Raw genomic sequence first — 19,201 nt, 5'->3', positions numbered from 1 at the left:
CCCCTAGTTAGACCGGGTGTACCAAGTGGGGCTCTCACTGGTGCTGCCCCATGAGGCTGACTGCCCTGGGGTCACCATCGGTGGCCAGGCCATGGTGCTCCGATTGCTGAGGAGGGCAAAATGCCATCTGCTGTGTCCGTTTGTCCCTCCTGCTGCTGCTCGTTGCTGGCTGCAGGCAGATGATTTTTAGTGAGCACGCTGGAATATTTTAAACCTTTCGTGCTGAGCCTGCGGGACCCGCCACCTGAGATGGCAGAAAATCCTGCTGGTCCTGCTAAAGCTGTACCTGCACAAGGTTAACCCTTTCGGCGTCGCTCTCGCCAGCCTGTCGGATTGGCACGTGGTGGGGGCAGCCCCTCCGGCGTGCGGACTCAGCTACATATCTGTTACCCCCACCCCGATCAGCCAGTTAATTCCCTCTGCTGGTGCCTTCAGACGGGGCTGGCAATGGAATTGTTCTGACCTGAACAGCTTGAGCACCCCGGGTTCCATGGAAGGGGGTTTAGGCTCCAGCTCTGGAGGACGGGCACTGATGGCCTGCTCCAGTCCCTTCCATGGAGAGTGGCTTCCAATCAACCCCCTTTTAGGCCTTATATTGATGGGGGGAGCTCCAGCACAGGTCCCAGGTAGGAGGGGCTGTCTCAAGACCCACCCCCGGGGTGCTGAGCGTGCAGCAGCTGGTGGAGACCTTCCCGCCCAGCTGCTCAGCTGATCTGCTCTTGTTGGCTGGTCAACATCAAGGCTTCCATTCACCCAGATGCAGCTCAAATAAGCCGGTCGTGTTGCAGGCGGGAGCAGCACTGTCCTCAGCTGCCCCAGCTGGCTGTATTGAGAGAGACCAGATGAGTCAGGAAGATCAGACTCTCAGCCCTCCAATCCGGGAGTCCTGAGTCCTAGTAGCCCCGCTCAAACCCACTGCAATGTGAAAGGTGTTTGACAGGTGTCAGTCCAATTCCCAGAGGGATGGGCCTCCCCATCACAAAACCATCTCCCTCCCATCTGGGAACTGTGGCGAGACCCCAGCCCACCCCCAATCCCATGCCTGTAAGGCCTGAAAGGGGCTTGAATGGGAGCCCAGAAGATAATCTGCCCCTCACCAGCCTCTCTCACCAGAAGGGAAAGGTGCAGCGAACATGGCCCTTCCTCTTATGCAGTGAGTGGGGGCTGGGGTGTGTGTTAGGATGATTCTGTGATGGGGCGGTCTCTCCCTCTGGGAATTGGACTGAGACCTGCCAAATTAATTTCACATTGGACTGCGTTTGAACTGCTGCCCTAGAGATCCTGAAGATCCTCCCCTTCTTCCCTCCCTTCCTGAGATGAGGGAGTTGGCCATGATGGTCCGAGCTGCCGGGCCAGGTTCCATGGGATCCAGGGTGAAGGTTAGGATTTCACTCTCCTGTCCTGCCGCGTGGGCCAGCCCGTGTGCCGAGATTCCCGGGGAGCGCTGGTCGCCCAGTGGCTAGCTGCGGCGGCTGATGGAGCAGCTGAGAGCACATGTGGAGTAGAGAGCCGACGCCTTTAAGGGCTTCATGTGAACCTGGCGGTGTGCCCAGCCCTGGCTCTCCCTCCCCGTTTGAGGCTGCTCCCATGGGGCGCTTTCTGAAACAATACCTAGCGTGCTCCTCACCGGGGCAGGCTGAGCCCTGAGCCTGGGAAGCGACAGGAGCGAAGCCGGCTGCTTCCCACCCTGCTACCGTCCAGACATTTCTCCCCCGGAGATCCCGCTTCCCCCCCTCAAAGGGTCCCAGAGGTCCGGTTGGAAGCCATGCAGCCATGGGGGAGCCTTGGGTGGCGTAGATAAGGAGGGCAGCCTGAATCAGAATCCCGGCAGCCAGGAGCCGAGGTCTGCATCACCGGGGGTGGCAGCATGGAGCTCAGACTCAGCGACCTTCGTGGGATTGAGGAAAGCTCAGATTTCGACTTCCAGTTCTGGATCCAGCTCTTCCTGTGGGTGCACTTGTTTGGCCGGCTGGTCCATCACCTCCTCCGTGCCTTTGGGGGGCTCACAGAGTAGCCCCCTTATCTGTTGCACCCATGGTGAGCAGCTTCCTTTCCGGATTCCCCCCTGCCTCCTGCCTGCAAAATCCTGGTCTCTGCAGACCCCAGCTGTTTGGAAATTGAGACTCGCAAGGAAGGGCCTCCTCCTTTCCCATCCCACCCTCTTGCTTCTCCCCCAGAGCGCTACCCGGCTCTCTTTGGTTTCCGCTGACAGTGGCTTCCCGCTCCCAAGGTCAAGGAGCGCAGCAGTGCTTGTTTGGGAAAGGCAAAGTAAAGAAACCTCCAGGCGAGCAGTCCTGGGTCCCTCCCCTACCGGCGGTCGGTACCGCCTGGGACTGCACGGCACGAGAGTCAAACCCCATGGTGCTTCGAGATCTCCTCCCTGGGGTGCTGTTGCAGGGTGCCGCTGAGGGTTTCCGAATGTGGGTCTCTTTGAACGCCACTTGGAGAGCCGCCTTTGATGTGCTGCAACCCCCTGCTGTTCGTCTCTGCGAGCGGGGCCCGCAGCAGTGGATTTAAGGACCTGCACCCCTCTGACTCAGGCCTCGGGTGAGCTATAAGCCCACCCGCAGCCCCCCGATTTCTTTTGCAGCCCCAGTGGCTTGGCCCGGGGTGCACTGTACTTGTAGGATGGTGTTTTTTCCAGGGGTCTGCCCCCCAATGCAAGCAGGATCGGCAGTGAAGCCAGAGGGAGCCTCTCACGCTGCTTTCGGCCCAAGGATTTGAGAGGAGCGGAGACCCAGGGCGCTGTTTTAAGCCCTGCTGTGTGGGTGTTTCCCCTTGCCACTGTCTGTTGTTCTGGAAGACCCGTCCCAGCAGTTCTGAAGCAGAATCTGTCCTCTGTTCACCCTCCAGGAAGTGAAACTGACTTGGCTGGCTGCGTAAGTGACTGGACTCCCTGACTCCAGCTCCGTTCCCTCCACCAGGGAAGCCAACTCTCCAGACAGAGGTGGGAGAGAAGATACCGTTTCCAAGTCCCTGGGTCTTCCCCGCCTTGAGCAAAAGGCAGGGAGGAGTGTGCATGGATGTGACTGGCTGGCCCTGAAGAGTCGTGTGCAGGTCTCTGAGTTGACAGCCACGCTCTGGGGCTGCTGCAGGGCAGGGGAGCTGTTGGATGGAAATTCTCTCTCCGGGTTAGAAGTCAAGAGTGGTTAGAAGTCGAGAGCAATCAGCTCAAGCCCCCTGTCTCTGTCAGGAGTGGAGGAGTTTTGCTGAGGCTTGGGACCGCCCCTCTAGTCCCTGATCCTGCTGTCTTCTCCGCTGCTGGGAAATGGCCAAGGCCGGAGGATTCCTGGATAAGGTCCGAGCTTCGCATTGACTCTGGTTGTGAGGGCCGGGGAAGGAGGGAGATAAATAAATGAAGGGAAACATGAGCCATGGAGCAGAAATGACCTGCCCCAACCCCAGCAGGAACAAAGGCGCTAAGATGTCACCACTTCAGAAGCTGGAGAGCCTGGCTGGGCGGATCTTCTACTGGGGGCCACGCAGCGAGGCGGGGGCCCCGGCCGGCAGCGAGATGGCCCATGTGTCTGAGCACACTGCCGCCTGGAATGAGCAGAGTGAGTTGGCATGGGAGCCCTGTTGGTAGGACCACGTGCAGCCCCAGATCCCAGGGGGTCGGGCTGCCATGATTCAGAGCTGGGGAAAAGTGATGCAGCATCTGAGTCCTAGTGGGGATGCGGGGGGTGGGGGGTGTCCCTGTGATGCAGGTGCCATTGAAGTTTGTGGTGGCTTCTGTGGGGAGACCACGGATTGAGTCTGGTCTGCCCAGCTCCCCCCTGGAAAGGTTCCCTGCGGGGCAGGGTCGAGGTGAGGGGGAAGCTCACTCAGCGGATGAGGCCTTAGGAGCTCTCGGTTCCCAGTCACCGCTGGCAGCAGCTTGACATCAAGGGACTCGTCTTCCTGCCGCTCCTGAGCCATCGGCCGTGTTGCGCCAGCCACGCGAGCCTCTTGCCATGCTGAGGAGCTGATGGTGGCGCCGTGGAGGCGCGGGGTGGGACGTGGGCTCTGGAGATGGCAGCTCTTATGTCAGGAGGGCTGAACCCGCCAATCCGAGTGTGACTTCTCTCCTCGCTGAGTGTCTGCGCCGGGCGTCCAAACCAGTTTGTGCGGTGTGTGCTGCTCCATCGGCTCTCGCTGTTCTGCCGATGGTAGCTAATCCCACACACACACAACCCCTCCGAAGGGAGAGATTATCTTTGTTTTGTGATGGGGGGAAACTGACGTGCACAGAGGGGAAGTGACTTGCCAAAAGACTTGCAGACTTGGGGGCGGAGCTGGCTATGGAACCCAAGAGTCCTGGCTCCCGGTCTTCCATACTGGTTTAATGGTTAGAGCAGGGCCTGGACGTCAGGACTCCTGGGTTCTGTCCCCAGCTCTGGGAAGGGAGTGGGGTCTGTGGATTCTTCTCTTCCTCATTACTCTCTCTCTGTCTTTCTTCCCCTCTCTATTCCCACTCTCCCTCCATTCCAAAGGCCAGTCCCTGGTGTGTGGTACCTCCCGTTCCCCCCACTGCACCTGGGAAGCTGCAGGCCAAACGCCTGGTCCTTGATCGCTGCAGATCTTTGGTGTGGGTGGGAGGCTGGGCGCTCGGATCCCTTTGCCCTGAGTGGCACAAGGACCCACTGGCTCCCCTCCGTGGGAGAGTCATGGCTATTTCCCTGTGCTGCTGGGACAGATTTGTGCCCTCTCGTGTCACTTACTCTCTGACATCCTTTCTCTCTTTCTTTCTCATCCACTTTCACGTCCTCCTTCTCTTTCACTCTCCCTCTTTCTTTCCCTCATTCCTTCCTTTTATTCCTCTCCTCCCCAACTGTGACTATCAGAGATGAAAACTCCCCCCCGCTCCCTATTTGCAGCCTGTCAAGTGTTACCTTGGTGTTGATCAGCTCATACTCTTGAGTTAACGGCACAGCCACTTGGGTCGAGGTCACATCCCCACTCCGTGGCCCGGGCTGTAGTTTTGGGTGGGTGGGATTCCCATGGGGGATCTGGAAGTCCCCACGTGACCCTAAGCAGCTCTGCTCCCTCTACTGGGGGCTCTGGGTTAGCTCCGCAGGGGAGGGGAGGGGGGATGTGGGGGATGAGCTATCTCTGGCCTCCCGCCAATCCCAGGCCCCCTCTGGATGTTCAAACAAGGTTGTAACAATAGTGCTTGGCAGGGCAGCCAGGATTAAAATAGCAGATTGTAAAGCACCTGGTGCCAGCGGCTTCTCCGGCACCTTTAACCCTCTGCTGTCTCGGCCTTCTGAGCGCTGCCTCCAGATCCAGCGGGCATGGCGCGGGGGGCAAGTTTTGACTTCATAGCCTAGTGAGTAAGGTCTATACCCCACAGTTTGGTAGCACCAGGAGACGGTACTCCTGGGTTCTCTCCCTGGCTCGGAGAGGGCAGTAGGGTCTAGTGGTTAGAGCAGGGAGCCTGGGAGCCAGGACTCCTGGGTTTATTCTTTTGATCTAAGGTACTTCTGAGGGCCCATCACTGTAGCATCTGAGCACCTCAGTCAATGCATTTATCCTTACAGCTTGCCTGTGAGGCAGGGCTGTCATCCCCAGTGTACGAATCGGGAACCTGAGGCACAAAGCGACATCTCCAGGGTCTCATGGCAAGTCCGTGGCAGAGCCAGGACTCGAACCCAGGTCTCCTGATTCCCAGGCCAGAGTCTGATCCACTGGTTGGCACTGCCTCTGTCCTCTTATCTGACCCAGCAGAGCAAGGCGGGGGGAGGGATAGCTCAGTGGTTTGAGCACTGGCCTGCTGAACCCAGGGTTGTGAGTTCAATCTTTGAGGTGGCCATTTAGGGGATCGGATCTGGGGCAAAAATTGGGGATTGGTCCTGCTTTGAGCAGGGGGTTGGACTAGATGACCTCCTGAAGTCCCTTCCAACCCTGATATTCTATGATTCTAAGGCATCAGGCTTCTCGTTGGGGGCAGCGCTGTAGAAGCTTCTGGGTGGAGCATCAGCAGTTAGCAAGCCCATGCTGGGACTGGAAACCTCCAGGAAGGAGTAGGAGGGGCCCTTTGGGGGTGTTGCCTTCTTTGCTAGCTGCTGCCTGTTAAAGGGGACAGACCCTCTGTGTGTTAGTTACATCACAGCTGCCCATCCAGCTGCGATCTGGAGTAACTGTTGACTGCCTGGAGGCAAGGAGACTCCTCATGGATCACTGCCCAGTCGCAACCAAATCTCCCTCTGCAGGTTCCCGCCCGCCTCTTTGTCTCAGACATCCAGGCTTTGGTTAATTTCACACTAGATCAGCAGCCCTGGCCCTCCCAACTGAGAACCCCAACAGGGCTGCCATCCCTGCGCTGTCTGCCCTGGAGGGACCCTGCCTGTGGCTGGGACCAGGGACTGCTGGTGCCAGACCCTGCTCCCTCCTCATCTGAAGCTGCTACTGGACTGGCACTAGAAATCGGGGCAGTTCGCACTAGGACCCGGGCCAGCAGCCGCTGCATGAAACCAGTTTGCATCTCAAAGTGCCCTGGAGTTAGAATAAATTGCTCTGCCGACCTGGAGCCTGATTCCCACCTAGGATCCGCGTAGCAAAGATGTGCAGCCCCCTCGCTCCCCCGACAAGCTGACCCTCCTGGTCTGTGCTCTGTTTCCCCGCTGCAGCCAGGTGGAGCTGTGGGGGGGGGCTCACAGGACTCTAGCGGAGAGGAGGGGTTTTAACCATCTGAAACAGAGCTGGCTCCTCTCTGACCTTGGGTAACTGAGACTCTGCTTCTTGGCGTTAACCCCTTTCTGCCTGGGATGGCCTCTTTCCTCGCCCGCAGGTGGCAAAGCACGCTGGTCTGTTGCCTTGGTGGTGAATATTCAAGCCAGCGGGAAGCTGGATGCTCTGTGGGGGGGTTGAGGAGGAAGTTGGGTTTCCCAACCGTCATGCCTGGGAGCTCTCCTAGGAACTGCAGCGTGCCGCAGGGGTTGGGGGCTGACGCTTATGTCCCAGCGTGCAGCTCGGGGGTGCTGAGTTGCAGGGGGTCACTGCGCCTCGCAAGCAGTGCTGCACTAGGGGGCGCTGTGCTCCAGGCTGGGAGCTCGGTAGGCGGCACTCACGCCAGTGCTCCAGTGCGGCACCAGAGGGCGCTGTGCTGCAGGGAGCAGCGTGGGGGCTGCTCTCTCCCCTCCATCAGTGCTGAGCCCAATGCCCCAACTTGGTGCCAGGGGGCGCTGTGCTGCAGGGTGGTGCTCTCCCCTCTCAATATGGACTCCGGTGCTGGGGGCTGATGCGATGCCAATGGTGCTGTGACCCAGGCTATTCACAGGCTACGCCCAGGGTCGGCCCCAGCCCCAGCCCCAGCTCGCCTGTCTCCATTCTGCCTCCTTAACCCCTGCTCCTGCCATTCCGGGGTCACCCGCTGGCATGTTCCACCCCAGAGGTGGCTGCAGCTCAGCATCCCTGCATACAGCTTGTCTGTCACTAGCTTTGTGATGGGCTGGGAGGCCAAATGCTGTGTGAATACAAATGATGGCTGCTTTGCTGCGTGTCACCGGGAGGGGGCGCTAGCCAGGATCAGTGGAGCCGGTCTTGGGGCCAGGGGAGGGGGGGAAGGCTCTCGTATCTGGCTTCACTGTTTTCTGCAGGGCCCGTGTAACTGACCGCTGAGCATGCGTGAGGGGTTCCCCGTCTGTGTCTGATGTGCTGAGGATCTGAATCTCACCGGCCTAGCCGGGGAGCTGGGGCTCTTTAGCTCAAGCTGGAGCAGCCCCTGCTTTTATCTCTCGAGGCCCCTGGTTCTGTCCCCCATGCGCCAGGCAGCGCAGCAGCCAATAGCAGAGGTTTTGCACTTGAGCTGGTGGCTGGGCTGGGGGGGTACAGAGGTGCCACAGAATTAGGGTGTAGATGACATTGGGTCCTCGCAACAGCTGTGTAGGGACATTGAGAGAGTTCCCTCAAGCCATAGCCTGAGAGCCAGGACTCCTGGGTTCCATTCCCAACTCTGCGAGGGGAGTGCTGGCCCAGATTCTAAGGCTAGAGAAATTCACCCACCTGCATCTGTATGGGTCGTAGTGGTGAGAGGCTGGGAGGCAGGGCTCCTGCGTTCTGTCCCTGGCTCTGGGCGGCGAGTGTTGTCTAATGGTTAGAGTAGGGCTGAAGGAATCAGGACTCCTGGGTTCTGTTCCAGCTCAGGGAGAGCAGAGTCTAGTGGTCGGAGCAGGGACAGTACAGGGTATCTGTACTGAGGGACAGTATAGGATTGCTCCGGTATTAAGCATCCATGGGGAGGGAGCCTCCAGCCTTTCCCTTGTGGGCAGTGACCCTTCTGGCTATCCGATCTCTGGCTGGTGGCGGATGAATTTCCCCTTACGCTATTCCAGTCCCCCCCTTCCCCTGCCAGAGCCGTTGCTGCTGCTTCCCTTGTCTCAGAGCAGCAGAAAGCAGCTTCCCCTCCTTAGCCAGCCTGACACTGTCTCCCAGCGTGATCTGCAGGCGAGGTACAGCTGGGCAAGGGATTGACCAAAGAGGGCGGAGCTCTCTCCAGCTTTTAGCTTTGGCTTCTCTCCTCACGCTCATGGATCGGCTCCAGAGCTGTGTTTATTGAGTGTGGCATTAAATCTGGCCACTGGGAAATCGATCAGGGCTGCTGCTGCATCAGCTTTCCAGCCCTGGGGCAAAAGTTCTGTCCTTCATCTGTTCCAATAGCGGGCAGTGGGGGTGAGGCAGCGTGCTGGCATCGGGATCGGAAACTCCAGTAGCTCCGTGCAGGATCCGGCTGTAGCCTGGCGCTCTCTGGATGGGGGGATCCGGGCAGTGTTTGCCAAGGAGGGAAAAGATCCTGGCAATATCTCAGAGTTGAGAGAGTCAGGCTTCTCGTCAGAAATGCAGAAGGTGGCATGATGCCCAGTACTGGGATTGCCAGCCCTCGGATTGACTAGTCCAGGTGGCCACAGTGGCCAGCCCATCCTTCATGATGTTCGCCAGCCTCCAGCCAAGGAACTTGTAAGCACTTTTGTGAATGAACTCCGCCCCCCAGCACAATCCTCAGCCCCAGTTTACAGAGCTGGAAAATGACTTGGTGAACTCTCACAGTCAGGCCTCCTGAGTGCTCCTGGCTGTTACCTCACTGGGCGCAGGAGCAGGTCCCACTATAACCCTGACCAAATGCCAGCGTGGTTAAGGGTACGCCACCTCCTCTGAAGTCCGCCTCCCAGTGTGTTGGATCCTTCACTCTTCTGCACCGCAATGTGCCTGTTAAGCAGCTGCATTTTGGTGCTGGGGGAGCGGTCCCCATGCAGCATTGCTGTGCATTGTTGACCAGCTGCCATGACCCACCTCTGAGGTGGCTGCCATGAGTCCCATGTGTATAGAATGAATGTGTTTAGGGATGAGCGAATGTATGAAGGAGAGGGGGCAGGGAGGAACTTCAAGTCATGTCTTTGACCTTATCTCTTGGCATGAGGGTACAGTTACATGCCCGGGGACGGCCAGGCAGCAGGAGGCATTTGGCGTTCTTGGAATCCGCTGGAGCTTTTAACCACCCTGGCCCATGCTCCCGTGGGGGAGGAGGGGAGAGTGTAACCTAGTGTGTGTTGTGTGTCCCTGACCCATAGACGCTGCGAGTCTGTTCCTGCCCCAGCTGCAGAGCCTGACTGTGATGAAAAGCTGTAAAGACTCCGGCCTTTAGCTCCGCAGGTGCCTGGTTCAATCCTTGGTGTTGACCGAAACGGTGGCTGTCACAACCCCTTGGACTCCCTCTGGACCTGGCTAGCTTTGGTCTTGTGCTGGTCAATGGCAAGTTTCTCAGGGCTAAGCCAGCTCCTGAGAGCCTACAGGTGGGTCTGCAAAGCCCTGTCTGAGTAACTGTGTCTTCACTGACTCTGCACTTGTTCCAGGGGAAAATCCCAGGGCTCTTTGTGCTGAGACGCTCAGATTCTTTCCCTGGCCATCACGGGAGAACTTGTCTGCCCTGCAGGGGAATTGTGGGAAGGCCTTGGGGGTCTGTCGGCACACGAGGGTTTAGCCTCTGCAAAGTGGGTGCGTTCCAGCCCCAGTAAAAGCAGAGCCTAACCCCTACCCTGCCCCCAGCTAGGCCAGCTAGCCCCTCCCAATTGGGGTCAGAGGTGTTTGTGTGTGGAGAGTAGTGGGGTTATGTCAGGTATGCCTTCCGTGCCACTCCTGGCCAGAATTTAGGGGAGACCCCTAGTGGTGACACAATGTATTGCCGGCTTGGCAATGGCAATACTGTGTCCAGTAGCCCGGATAAGGGATCCCTATTTAGCATCCCTGCTTTGTGGGGTGCCCTATTGTGGCCACGAGGAGGATGATCTACTGAGTTAGAGCAGGAAAGGGGTGGGGGGCTTAGAGATAAGACTCCTGGGTTCTAGTCCCAGCACGAGGCAGGGAGGGGTGGTGTACTGCTTAGCGAAGGTGTGGAGAACCAGGACGCCTGGGTTCTGTTCCCCTTTTGCCACTGTTCTGCCATGGGACCTTCAGCAAGATTCCTTCCCTTCTCTCTGCCTCAGTTTTCCCACCTGTAAACTGGGGTTGATTGTATGCCATGGGAGTTCTGCTTTGAGATCCTCAGGGTGGGGGGAATAGAGACGGGCTTTCACAGCTCATAGGGGGATAGGGAGTTACAGTGAGGCAGCTGAAGTGGTGTGGGGGAGGAGTTGGGGGATCCTCTCTTCCTCCTCCAGTAGTGGATCAGGGCAGTGTCCAGATGCCCCAAGGGGTTGTGGGTGATGAGGTGTTGGCTAAGAACCCAGTTAGACCAGTGTGGGTGGGGTGGGGAACCTGCAGTTGTTATTTATAAATAGACCCCTGGAGCATCGCTGTGTGAACGTTGTCTCTCTTTATTTGCACTGCCACCCTGTGATCGGCTCTGTCCCTGTCCTCCCCACCCCCTCCCTGGATGTGCGTCCTCATGCCCAGAGCTCAGAACCCGTGGAAGGGCTGGCGGCAGGCGCTGCTTTCCGGAACCAGCTGCCCCACATACCGGGGCGGTGAAGGGACACTTTAGGGCATTGCCCTCGCCTCGTTGCTGTCTCCATCCCCAGGCAGGTGGGATTGACGGCACAGGCAGATCCACCTCTAGCGGCAAACAGGAACCCAGGAGTCCCGGGCAAGGCTGACCTTGGGGGCGGACACTGCTGTATCCAGGGGCAATAGGCGCTAACGGACACAGCCCCCCTGCGCCAAGGGAGTTTGAAGGCACCTGTCACCGGAGGATCCGGACACCGCGATGGGGCCCTCCAGCCTGGCATAAACCCGGCCCCTCCGATGCAGCCGAGGGAGTGGTGGTGCCATAGACACGCCCTGGAGCTGCACTGGGCCCTGTGCTGGCTCGGGTCTCTCCTCAGCTCGCCGGGGAAGCCGGGGTCGAAGCAGAGGTTGTGTTTGCTCCTGCTGCCTGGGACAAAGTCCCTGACAAGGCACCAGGCCAGATCTCCCTCTCCGCCTGCCATGACCTCCTAACCGCAGCCAGCAGCCTCCGTGGGTCACAGCATGGATGGTAAAGGGGGGCTTTTGGGGAGGGGATCCCAGGCAGGGCATGTGGTCATCTCCCGTCCCTTAGTATCCCTGATGGCTTGAAGTGCCAGGGTCTGTCCCTTCCTTCCTCTCTGCAAAGGGCGGCTGATGACTCACGGCAGGCACACGGTGATCCTGCCCCTACTCCCCCACAGCTCTGCCGTGCCCCCTTCCTCCCAACCCACTGCTCCCCCTGCTATTCTGGGCCCGGGGCCTCTCCCCACCAGAGACCAGCGGCTTGTGCTAGGCTTCGCACTGGCTCTGTGACCTGAGCTGCAGTTAAACCCATGTCTCTTAAAGGCAGGAGGTGAATTCTGCCGTCACCCAGATTTTCCCTGCCCTCCTGGGTTGTGACTAGGGGGAAATCGCAAAGCACAAGCCAGTTCTGGTCAATGGTCAGCTCGTTTGAGATTTGCTTTAACCCTCTGAGACCTGAACCCTCACCTCTACCTGCATGTGGTTACATTATGGTTGCTCTTAGGCCCTGACTGAGCTCAGGGCCCCATTGTGCAGGGCGCTGTACATACTCCTAGTCAGAGATAGTCCCTACCCTGAAGAGTACAGAGTCTAAATAGACCTGAGTAGGGAGGGGAAACTGAGGCCTGGAGCGAGGCAGTGACTTGTCCAAGGTTAGAACCCTAGCCGCTAGGCCACGCTGCCTACCTATGCCAGTTTCTGCTAGCAGCCTGTGGTCTCTTTGGGGCAGGGAGCGTGGCTTCTGTTTGTACAGCACCTAGCTCAATGCGGCCGGGCCTGCTGGGGGCCTTTCGGTGCCATCGAATCATAGGCTTGACATCATTGTAACCAATCCCCATGGGAGGTGAAAACCTGGCAGCTCGTTGCGCCCAGCGGCCATCCAGCAGGAGGATGTCAGGGTTCAGGGCTCCATATCCCTGGCTCCCACAGCCACCTGGCCTGTCCGCCCCGATCACTGTAGTGAAGGTCTCAGTACTCAGCTCTCTTCCCCAGCCCGAGCGAGAGGCAGGACGGTCGTGCACTGGCCCCTGCAATCGTTAGCAGGGTGCTGGGTGTAACACGGACCACGTGCACCAGACCGGGTTGTAATGTAGATCTTCATTAGATCCTTCGCATCAGGAGCCAGGCCCTGGATCGCTTACGCTCCAGCCCCATCACCTGCCCCCTTGGGCCTCTTTCCCCACTGGGCTCATTAAAGGAAATAAACCAGTTTGTTTTGGAACCTGCTTGGTGCTCACCAGAGAGAGACAGTGAGTCCTTAGTGGCAGGGAAGCTCTGGGTTTAACCCTTCAGCCACCAGCACTGGAGGGATGGGGAGGGGGTGGATTCTCCTTGGTTCTGCCCAGGTGAGATGCAGTTCACACTGTGGGAGATCGGGATCTGGAGCAGCTGGGGGCATGAGATGGGCGGGATGTAGCTGGAATCAGAATAAGGCCTGGGGCTGCACTAGTGACGGTTCTTTCCTGTGGTGCTTGCAGCTTGCCCCGCCCCTCCCCCCATCCTGGTCAGGCGTCATCCCAGTGGAAACCCTCCCGTGGCCAGAAATGGCATCCAATGCGGAAAGTGGGGCTGAGGCAGGTTGCTAACGTGCATCTAGTGGCCTGGGGGAACAGGCCTCAAAGGGCTTAAAATCTAAATCCATGATGGCAGGTGATGATGCTTGGCTAAGAGGGAGGACGGAGGGGAGTGGAACAAGCCCATGGGGGAGCTGTCAGCACGTTTGTTCCTATCGGACAGTCATCGCTCGGGCACGCAAGGGTGGAATCTGTGTGGGTGTTAACCCCAGTGCCATTCTCCCTCCCTGAGTTTTCGCCTGTAGTTTCAGGATCTCTTTGCTGTTGTACAGTGTCCTGAAACAGCTGCCCTGTTTCACCCCAGAGGTGGCTGCATTTTGGTGGCGGATGAAATGATCCTTTTAGTGACCACTTAGTATTGGCTGCTGTGGAAGCTTTGCCTTCAGGAGTCCTGACCTCCTGTCAGTTACACTCCAAATGGCAGGGGGAATGAGCCTGCTTTTAAATTCTGGCTGCGTTCCAAGGTGACCAGTCCCTGTAAACCTCTAATCTGCTCTTCACCATTCATGCCCTTTGTGCCTCTGGGGCGTGGTGAAATTCGATTAGTCAATTTCACTTTGTTTCTGATTTCTCCTGTGTTGATTTGCAGAGGCTGGGGGCCCAACACTGGTTTTGGGAGCAGGGACTTCAAAGTTTTGTCAAACCAGCCCCCTCCCTCAAATAGGGGGAAAGTTGTGTGACGTTTTGTAACCCTGGCCTTGTGCAACTCAGTTGTTTTTCTTACGCACCTGGCCCTGATTCTGCAACGGGATTTCAGAAACAAGCCTAATCTGTCCTCTCTAGGTTCTTATTCTGCTCTTATCACCGCAGTATCTGAATGCCTTCCAGTCGTGCATTAAATGATGTGACTTCACATCTGTCATGTGGCTTGTTCTCTCATCTTCTCCCTGAAAGGAGAAGTGAGGGCAGTGGAGTGTCTTGTCGTTTCTGAGGTTCTGGTAGGTCAAAGAAACGGGTCTGGATTTGGGATGGTCCCTGGTTCATGTGGCAGGTAGTTCCACAGTCAACAACCAGACCCTGAGGAAACTCTGTCTCCTGCACAGCTGAACTTCACCATGGTGGTAGGTGCCATTGTACCAATGAAGTAGAGTTGTCAGCCATTATCTTTCTGCCAAAGTCGTACGCTCATTTAGATCCCTCATGGCACAGGCCATGGAAACCTTGAAGATGGGGACTGAGAACTTGAACTTGGTTTGAAAGGCAGAGGCTCGAAGGTGAAGCATGAGGTTGGAAACTGCTACCCACAAGCTGGTGTGCGTTAGGTTTCTGTAATCACAAATGTTGGGCCTAAAACTTGTCATGTCTCTTTAAGAGCAGTCTGCCCTCTGATTAGGAGACTCAGCTCTTTTCCAGATAACTCTGATCTCTCCTAATTACAGATCCCTAGAGCCTTGGTGCTGGGCCCTGCTGAGCTTTGAATCAGGCGCTGATTTCCATTCTGCAGAGAATGGCTTTGTTAACTAGATCTGAGGCCCTAAGTGGTCTGACCTTCTCATGCATTTTCCTTTCTATGTACCGGGGTTGATCCCTGTCCCAGTTATTCGAATAATACCTCGTGCTGCTGCATCGGGTACAAGAGAACTGGATGCATTGTGATAAGCAAGAGTGCAGTCTAGCAGTCAGAGTAAGGAATGGGAGTTGGGATTCCTGGCTCTGGGATGGAGAGTGGGATCTAGTGGTTAGAGCAGGAGACTGAGAATCAGAACTCCTGGGTTCTATTCCTGAGAGTCAGGACTCTTGGTGCTCTTCTCAATTCTTCCACTTCCTGTGCAACAGTGGGCAAGGTCACAGCTGCCTGCCTCAGTTTCCCTGCCCATAAAAAAGGAAATAGTACCTACCTCCTTGAAGGTCTAAGGAAGTTAAGGTTTTGCTAAGTTCTTTGAAAGGTGGTACAAAAGATTAGCAGTATGAAAACGTCTCCATTAGCCGATATCCACTGGTGTTTTTCCTTGCAAAGGTCAGTTTGTTAGTCTATTGTGTAATTAGACACAGTCAATTAGTTTCATATGCCAGATTTGTGCCATCTGACAAAACTGACATGAATAGAAATGTGTTCATGGGTCTTTAAAGGGGCTCTCTCAGCTGAAAGGCCACTGAGCTGGAAAGGAATGGCTACAAAATCTCGGGGTTATTAAAACGAGAGGATTCTAAAAATCCAGTTTGCCATTTACTATTTACGAGTTACCGTCAATGGCATGCAGGCTCCTAAAGCCTATAAGCCCTTTGGAAAATGTTACCCTGTTCCCGCTATTGCTTTTGCTCATATACTAGGGAGCTGGGCATCCGTATAAAACCCTGAGATAGGTACGTCTGTCTGCTTAGCAAAGGAGATCTCAGTGGTATCAATTTCACTCCTGCTGAAAGTCAGTTTCACTCTAGGCCCCTCTGAGCTGCAAGAGGGGTGAGGGACCCTTCGTCTGTTTCAAGTGGGACTTAGTTTAAAAATAATTGGAATATTTCAGGATTTGTTTTTAGACAGCATTGGGGGGTGGGGGTTAACCAAAACTTACATTTTTGGAGGCCAAATTTGAATTGGCTGCTCGTTAAATGGTTTTTTAATTACCGTAGCCCCCAGAGATATTGATTGCAACCAAGGACTCCTTGTGCCTGGGTTCTGTACTTTCACCAGGGGGAGAGCTGTGTGTGCAGTGGAGGTGTTGGTTTTCGTAGGGTCTCTTTTTATATGCCTGTGCTGTGCTGTGTTTAGCACATAGCACTAGGAGGAAGAGGTGGGGAAGTTTGAGATGATCCTTAGATCCTGTGGCAGTCAGTTCCACCCTCGTGGATGGGCTCCCAAAGAAGCTCTGTCCCTCTCACAGATGAGCTACACCTGGGTGGTAGAAAGTGCTGTGGGACTGGAGGAGTGGGGCTGTCAGCCACAATCCCCATCCCAGAGCTTTCGGCTCTAGGGGTCCATGGCCCAGGCCCAGGGCCTTGAAGAGAAAGAACGAGAGACTGAGATGAGACAAGCCCAAAAAGGGAACAAATTATTGGTGTTGGGCCAAGTAAATTAGAGGCTGGTGATGCAGAGAAGATTCCTCCATCACTGTCTGGGGCTGCCCCCAGTTTATGTAACTGATTAGCAGAGCCTCACAAGTCTTCCTAGACCTCCAGAAGAAGGCAGAATGGCTGATCTCCCCTCCCAAGGCATTGATCTGGTGTGGATGATGCCAGGGAAGAACAGTGGGGGGAGGGGTGTCGCAGGTCAGGGCAACTGCACCTGTATTTGCCCCTCATGGTCCAGCCAGGGAAGCCACTTAGGCTTCTGGCTCCCAGTCATCACCTCTCTTGGGCAGAGACCTGCGTGTCTCTCCTTCCTGCACGGGGGATTTCCAGGCTGCACAGCTCCCTGCCTACACTGTGAGTTCTCCAGCAAGCCAGACTGCCTCAGCCGGCCTGCTTTTCCCTCCTTCCTCAGAGGCGACAAACAGCCCAGTCTCCACGGGTATAAGGTACCACACAGCTGTTAGCAAGCACATTGATTCTTATGGTAAAAGCATTTCAGGGAAAACCTCTTAAAAACCAGCAAAGAACCAGCACGCCTGCTAATAAGCTTTCCAAAGATCACCCCGCTTCCAGCCAGGTAACTCACAGGCAGTGGGTTTCTCCTCGGTGAGCGGCTTCCAGCGGCTGAGGTTTTGCACAACCAGAGGCGTTACGTTTGCATACCCCTCCCCTTAGAGATTTCCTGGGAAATGTACTTAACTTTAAAAGTCCCCATAGTTTCAGATGGTCCCTCAAAGCCCATAACCCTTCCCTGGGTTTCCATCGGCGACGTCACATACGGTCCCACAATAATACATAACCGCCTGCCTTTGTAATACAATGAACTCCTAAGCTACTTAAACTTAGTTCTGTAAGGTACGGCCAGGATAGTGCAGGAAATTGTCTTCTCTGTCCTGTGTCCATGCAAGGATCCCTCTTCCCCGCCCCCTTGGGGCTGGGATCGATGGTGGGAGACAGTGGCTGGTGAACCAAGCCTGTTTCTATAAATAATCCAGAGAGAGTAGGAGACAAAGTGAAAGTAGGTCAGACAGACTGAACGTCTGGGGGGAAGCAGATGTGAATTCAATCCCGCTCTGTGGGGCTCCACGGGAGATGGGCTGTGGGGACTAGAGGGTGAAGAGAGTGTGGGCGGGATAGTTAGCCAGCAAATAGCTGATCCCCAGAAACCTTTCAGGGCTGCCCTGTCCTGTGGGATCAGGGGAATCCCCGTAATCTTGGTCTCCTTCCCTCCAGCAGTGAATCAGTCACATCTGTAGGATGTTGTCCTGCTTCACTGGTGCATTTCAGGCCCTCGCCTGACCCATTTCTCAGCCCTTTCTTTAGGGCAGGGATGACAGGACTAGAGCGCGGTGATGCCGGGTTTCCACAGAAGTGTTGCTATTTAGTGATTAAAGTGGGGGGCTCCTGGGGTTCTGTCCCCAGCTCTGGGAAGGGAGTGGGTTGTAGTGGAGAGAGGGGGCCGGCAGGGAATTGACTCCTGGGTTGTGCATCTGTGACCCCCAAGAACTGCAGCACCCAGATCTGGATCTAGGCTTTGAGCTTGTCCCCTCCCTGGCGTCTGAGCACCAATGATCCCTGGGGGAGGCAGTTAACTTTATACACCTCCGGTGTGGGGGAGACTTGCCTGTGATGGTGGGGGCAGGGGTGAGCTCTGGGTTCAAAGCCAGTCCCCTGCTGCTGCTCTGTGCTTGGCCTCGCTGCTGCAGCCATTCAAATCCCGTGGGCATCTCTTGCACTGTGAAGAGCTGCGGGACTTGTCCCTGTTGGGAGCAGCAGGAGGCAGCGAAGATAAAAGGGGCTCTCGGTACCAAATATCCCTCCAGATGCTGCAGATTGCTCCAACCCCCATCCCGCTTCCTCCCTCCCATGGTTCTGGGATCTGGCAGCAAGGACAGGGAGCCCGGCTGGCGAAGGAAGGATCACCTGGCTGGATGCCAGAGAGCGGGACACTTGGCTGGTCCCAGGCTGCTGCTGTGGAGGCTGTGGCAGGTTGTTTTAACCCCTTTGTGGGCAAAGCCCAACTGGGGTTTGCGACTTTCACGGCTGCCTTCTGCAGCTCTGTGTGTGTGCACGGAGCACCCCCTTGTGGGCTCTTGGTGTCATTGATCTGCGATGCCTGCATGGTTGAGAGAAGGCTACACACAGGCCTCTGCCCTTTGAGCTAAGGGGGAATCTCCTTCCCCTTCACCCCCCTTTGCTGGCAGCAGTAGTAGATCCCGTATCCTCCCATTAGGGCAACGTGATCCATGCATCTTAACGTCATTTGACTGGAGGGTTGTACAAGTGTCTTCTTGTGAGGTGCAGGTTCTGTGTCGAGGGGCGTGGAACAGGCACCCCAAGTGGCATGTTCAGTGGGGGGATAGAGGCACAAGTGCACCCCCTTGATAGGCGCTGAGGGCTGCATTAGCCCTCCCTGACGAGGTTGTTCGATGTGTCCAGAGGAAAGCACAGGGGTGGGGGTGTTGCGGGAGCTCCCCCACATGGACCTCTCTCTAGCCAATCCGCAGCTGAGCCACCCTTTGTATCCAATCTGGCACCACCATCCCGCTGATACGTTTAAAATCCTCACCTGCTTTCTGACTGCGTGCCTTTTCGTTTGGGGGGGGGCTGAAATGGGAGCTCTGTCCACCAGGCTGGGTGCCCCCCCTCCTGACTCCTCACGCTGCTCCCTCTCTCTTTCCCTTACAGTGAAGGAGTTCCTAGCCAAAGCCAAAGAAGACTTCCTCAAGAAATGGGAGAGCCCCTCTCAGGTACTGTGCCCGCAACCCAGATCACCCCCCACCCCAGCCCAGTCAAGGCCTTTGCAGCCCCAGGCTGATTACTCCACAGTCACCCCCTGGATCTCTTTCCCCATCACTGAGCCACCTTGCCACACAGCCTCCTCTGATGGTCTGGGGGTTGTTTTTGCTCCTGGGGGGGTGGGGCTGAGTGGACCATGTTGCTCTTCCCTCCCCCCTTCCCCAACCTGCCCTCTGGTAGCTGGAGGGCCAAGAACTCTGTAGGTTCCACTCCACTCTGCTGAGGGAGGGGGACACTAACCATGTGGGACTCCTCCTGATCCAGCCTGTCTCCCCCTCCCCCATCCTCCTTCCGAGGCTCCAGTGTGGTCGTCCAGCCCAGCCCCGCCCCAGATTGGCTCCCAGGGGGGTTGTGCTAACAGGGACCCTGTTCAAAGGGCCTCC

General features: G+C 56.6%; 1 protein-coding gene across 4 annotated transcripts in view; it reads left to right on the top strand.

Annotated features, from left to right (window-relative positions):
- LOC141974959 (cAMP-dependent protein kinase catalytic subunit alpha) overlaps positions 1-19,201 on the top strand; it is a 43,734-nt gene that overhangs the window by 16,002 nt on the left and 8,531 nt on the right. Inside the window, exons 1-2 of one of the 4 annotated variants that reach the window (XM_074935041.1) lie at positions 3,026-3,298; positions 18,708-18,769. Coding sequence is in view for 2 of the 4 variants with exons in the window: in XM_074935037.1 (XP_074791138.1) it covers positions 3,356-3,557; positions 18,708-18,769 (264 nt within the window). In the remaining 2 variants the exon portion in view is untranslated. Of the gene's footprint in view, positions 1-3,025; positions 3,299-3,340; positions 3,558-9,615; positions 9,768-18,707; positions 18,770-19,201 lie in introns of those variants that run through there. The other 3 variants (XM_074935037.1, XM_074935040.1, XM_074935038.1) reach the window with 3 other exon arrangements.

The sequence above is a fragment of the Natator depressus genome, chromosome 20 (genome assembly GCF_965152275.1).
Source record: "Natator depressus isolate rNatDep1 chromosome 20, rNatDep2.hap1, whole genome shotgun sequence".
Taxonomy (NCBI): domain Eukaryota; kingdom Metazoa; phylum Chordata; order Testudines; family Cheloniidae; genus Natator; species Natator depressus.
This window is presented reverse-complemented; position numbering and strand designations above follow the sequence as displayed.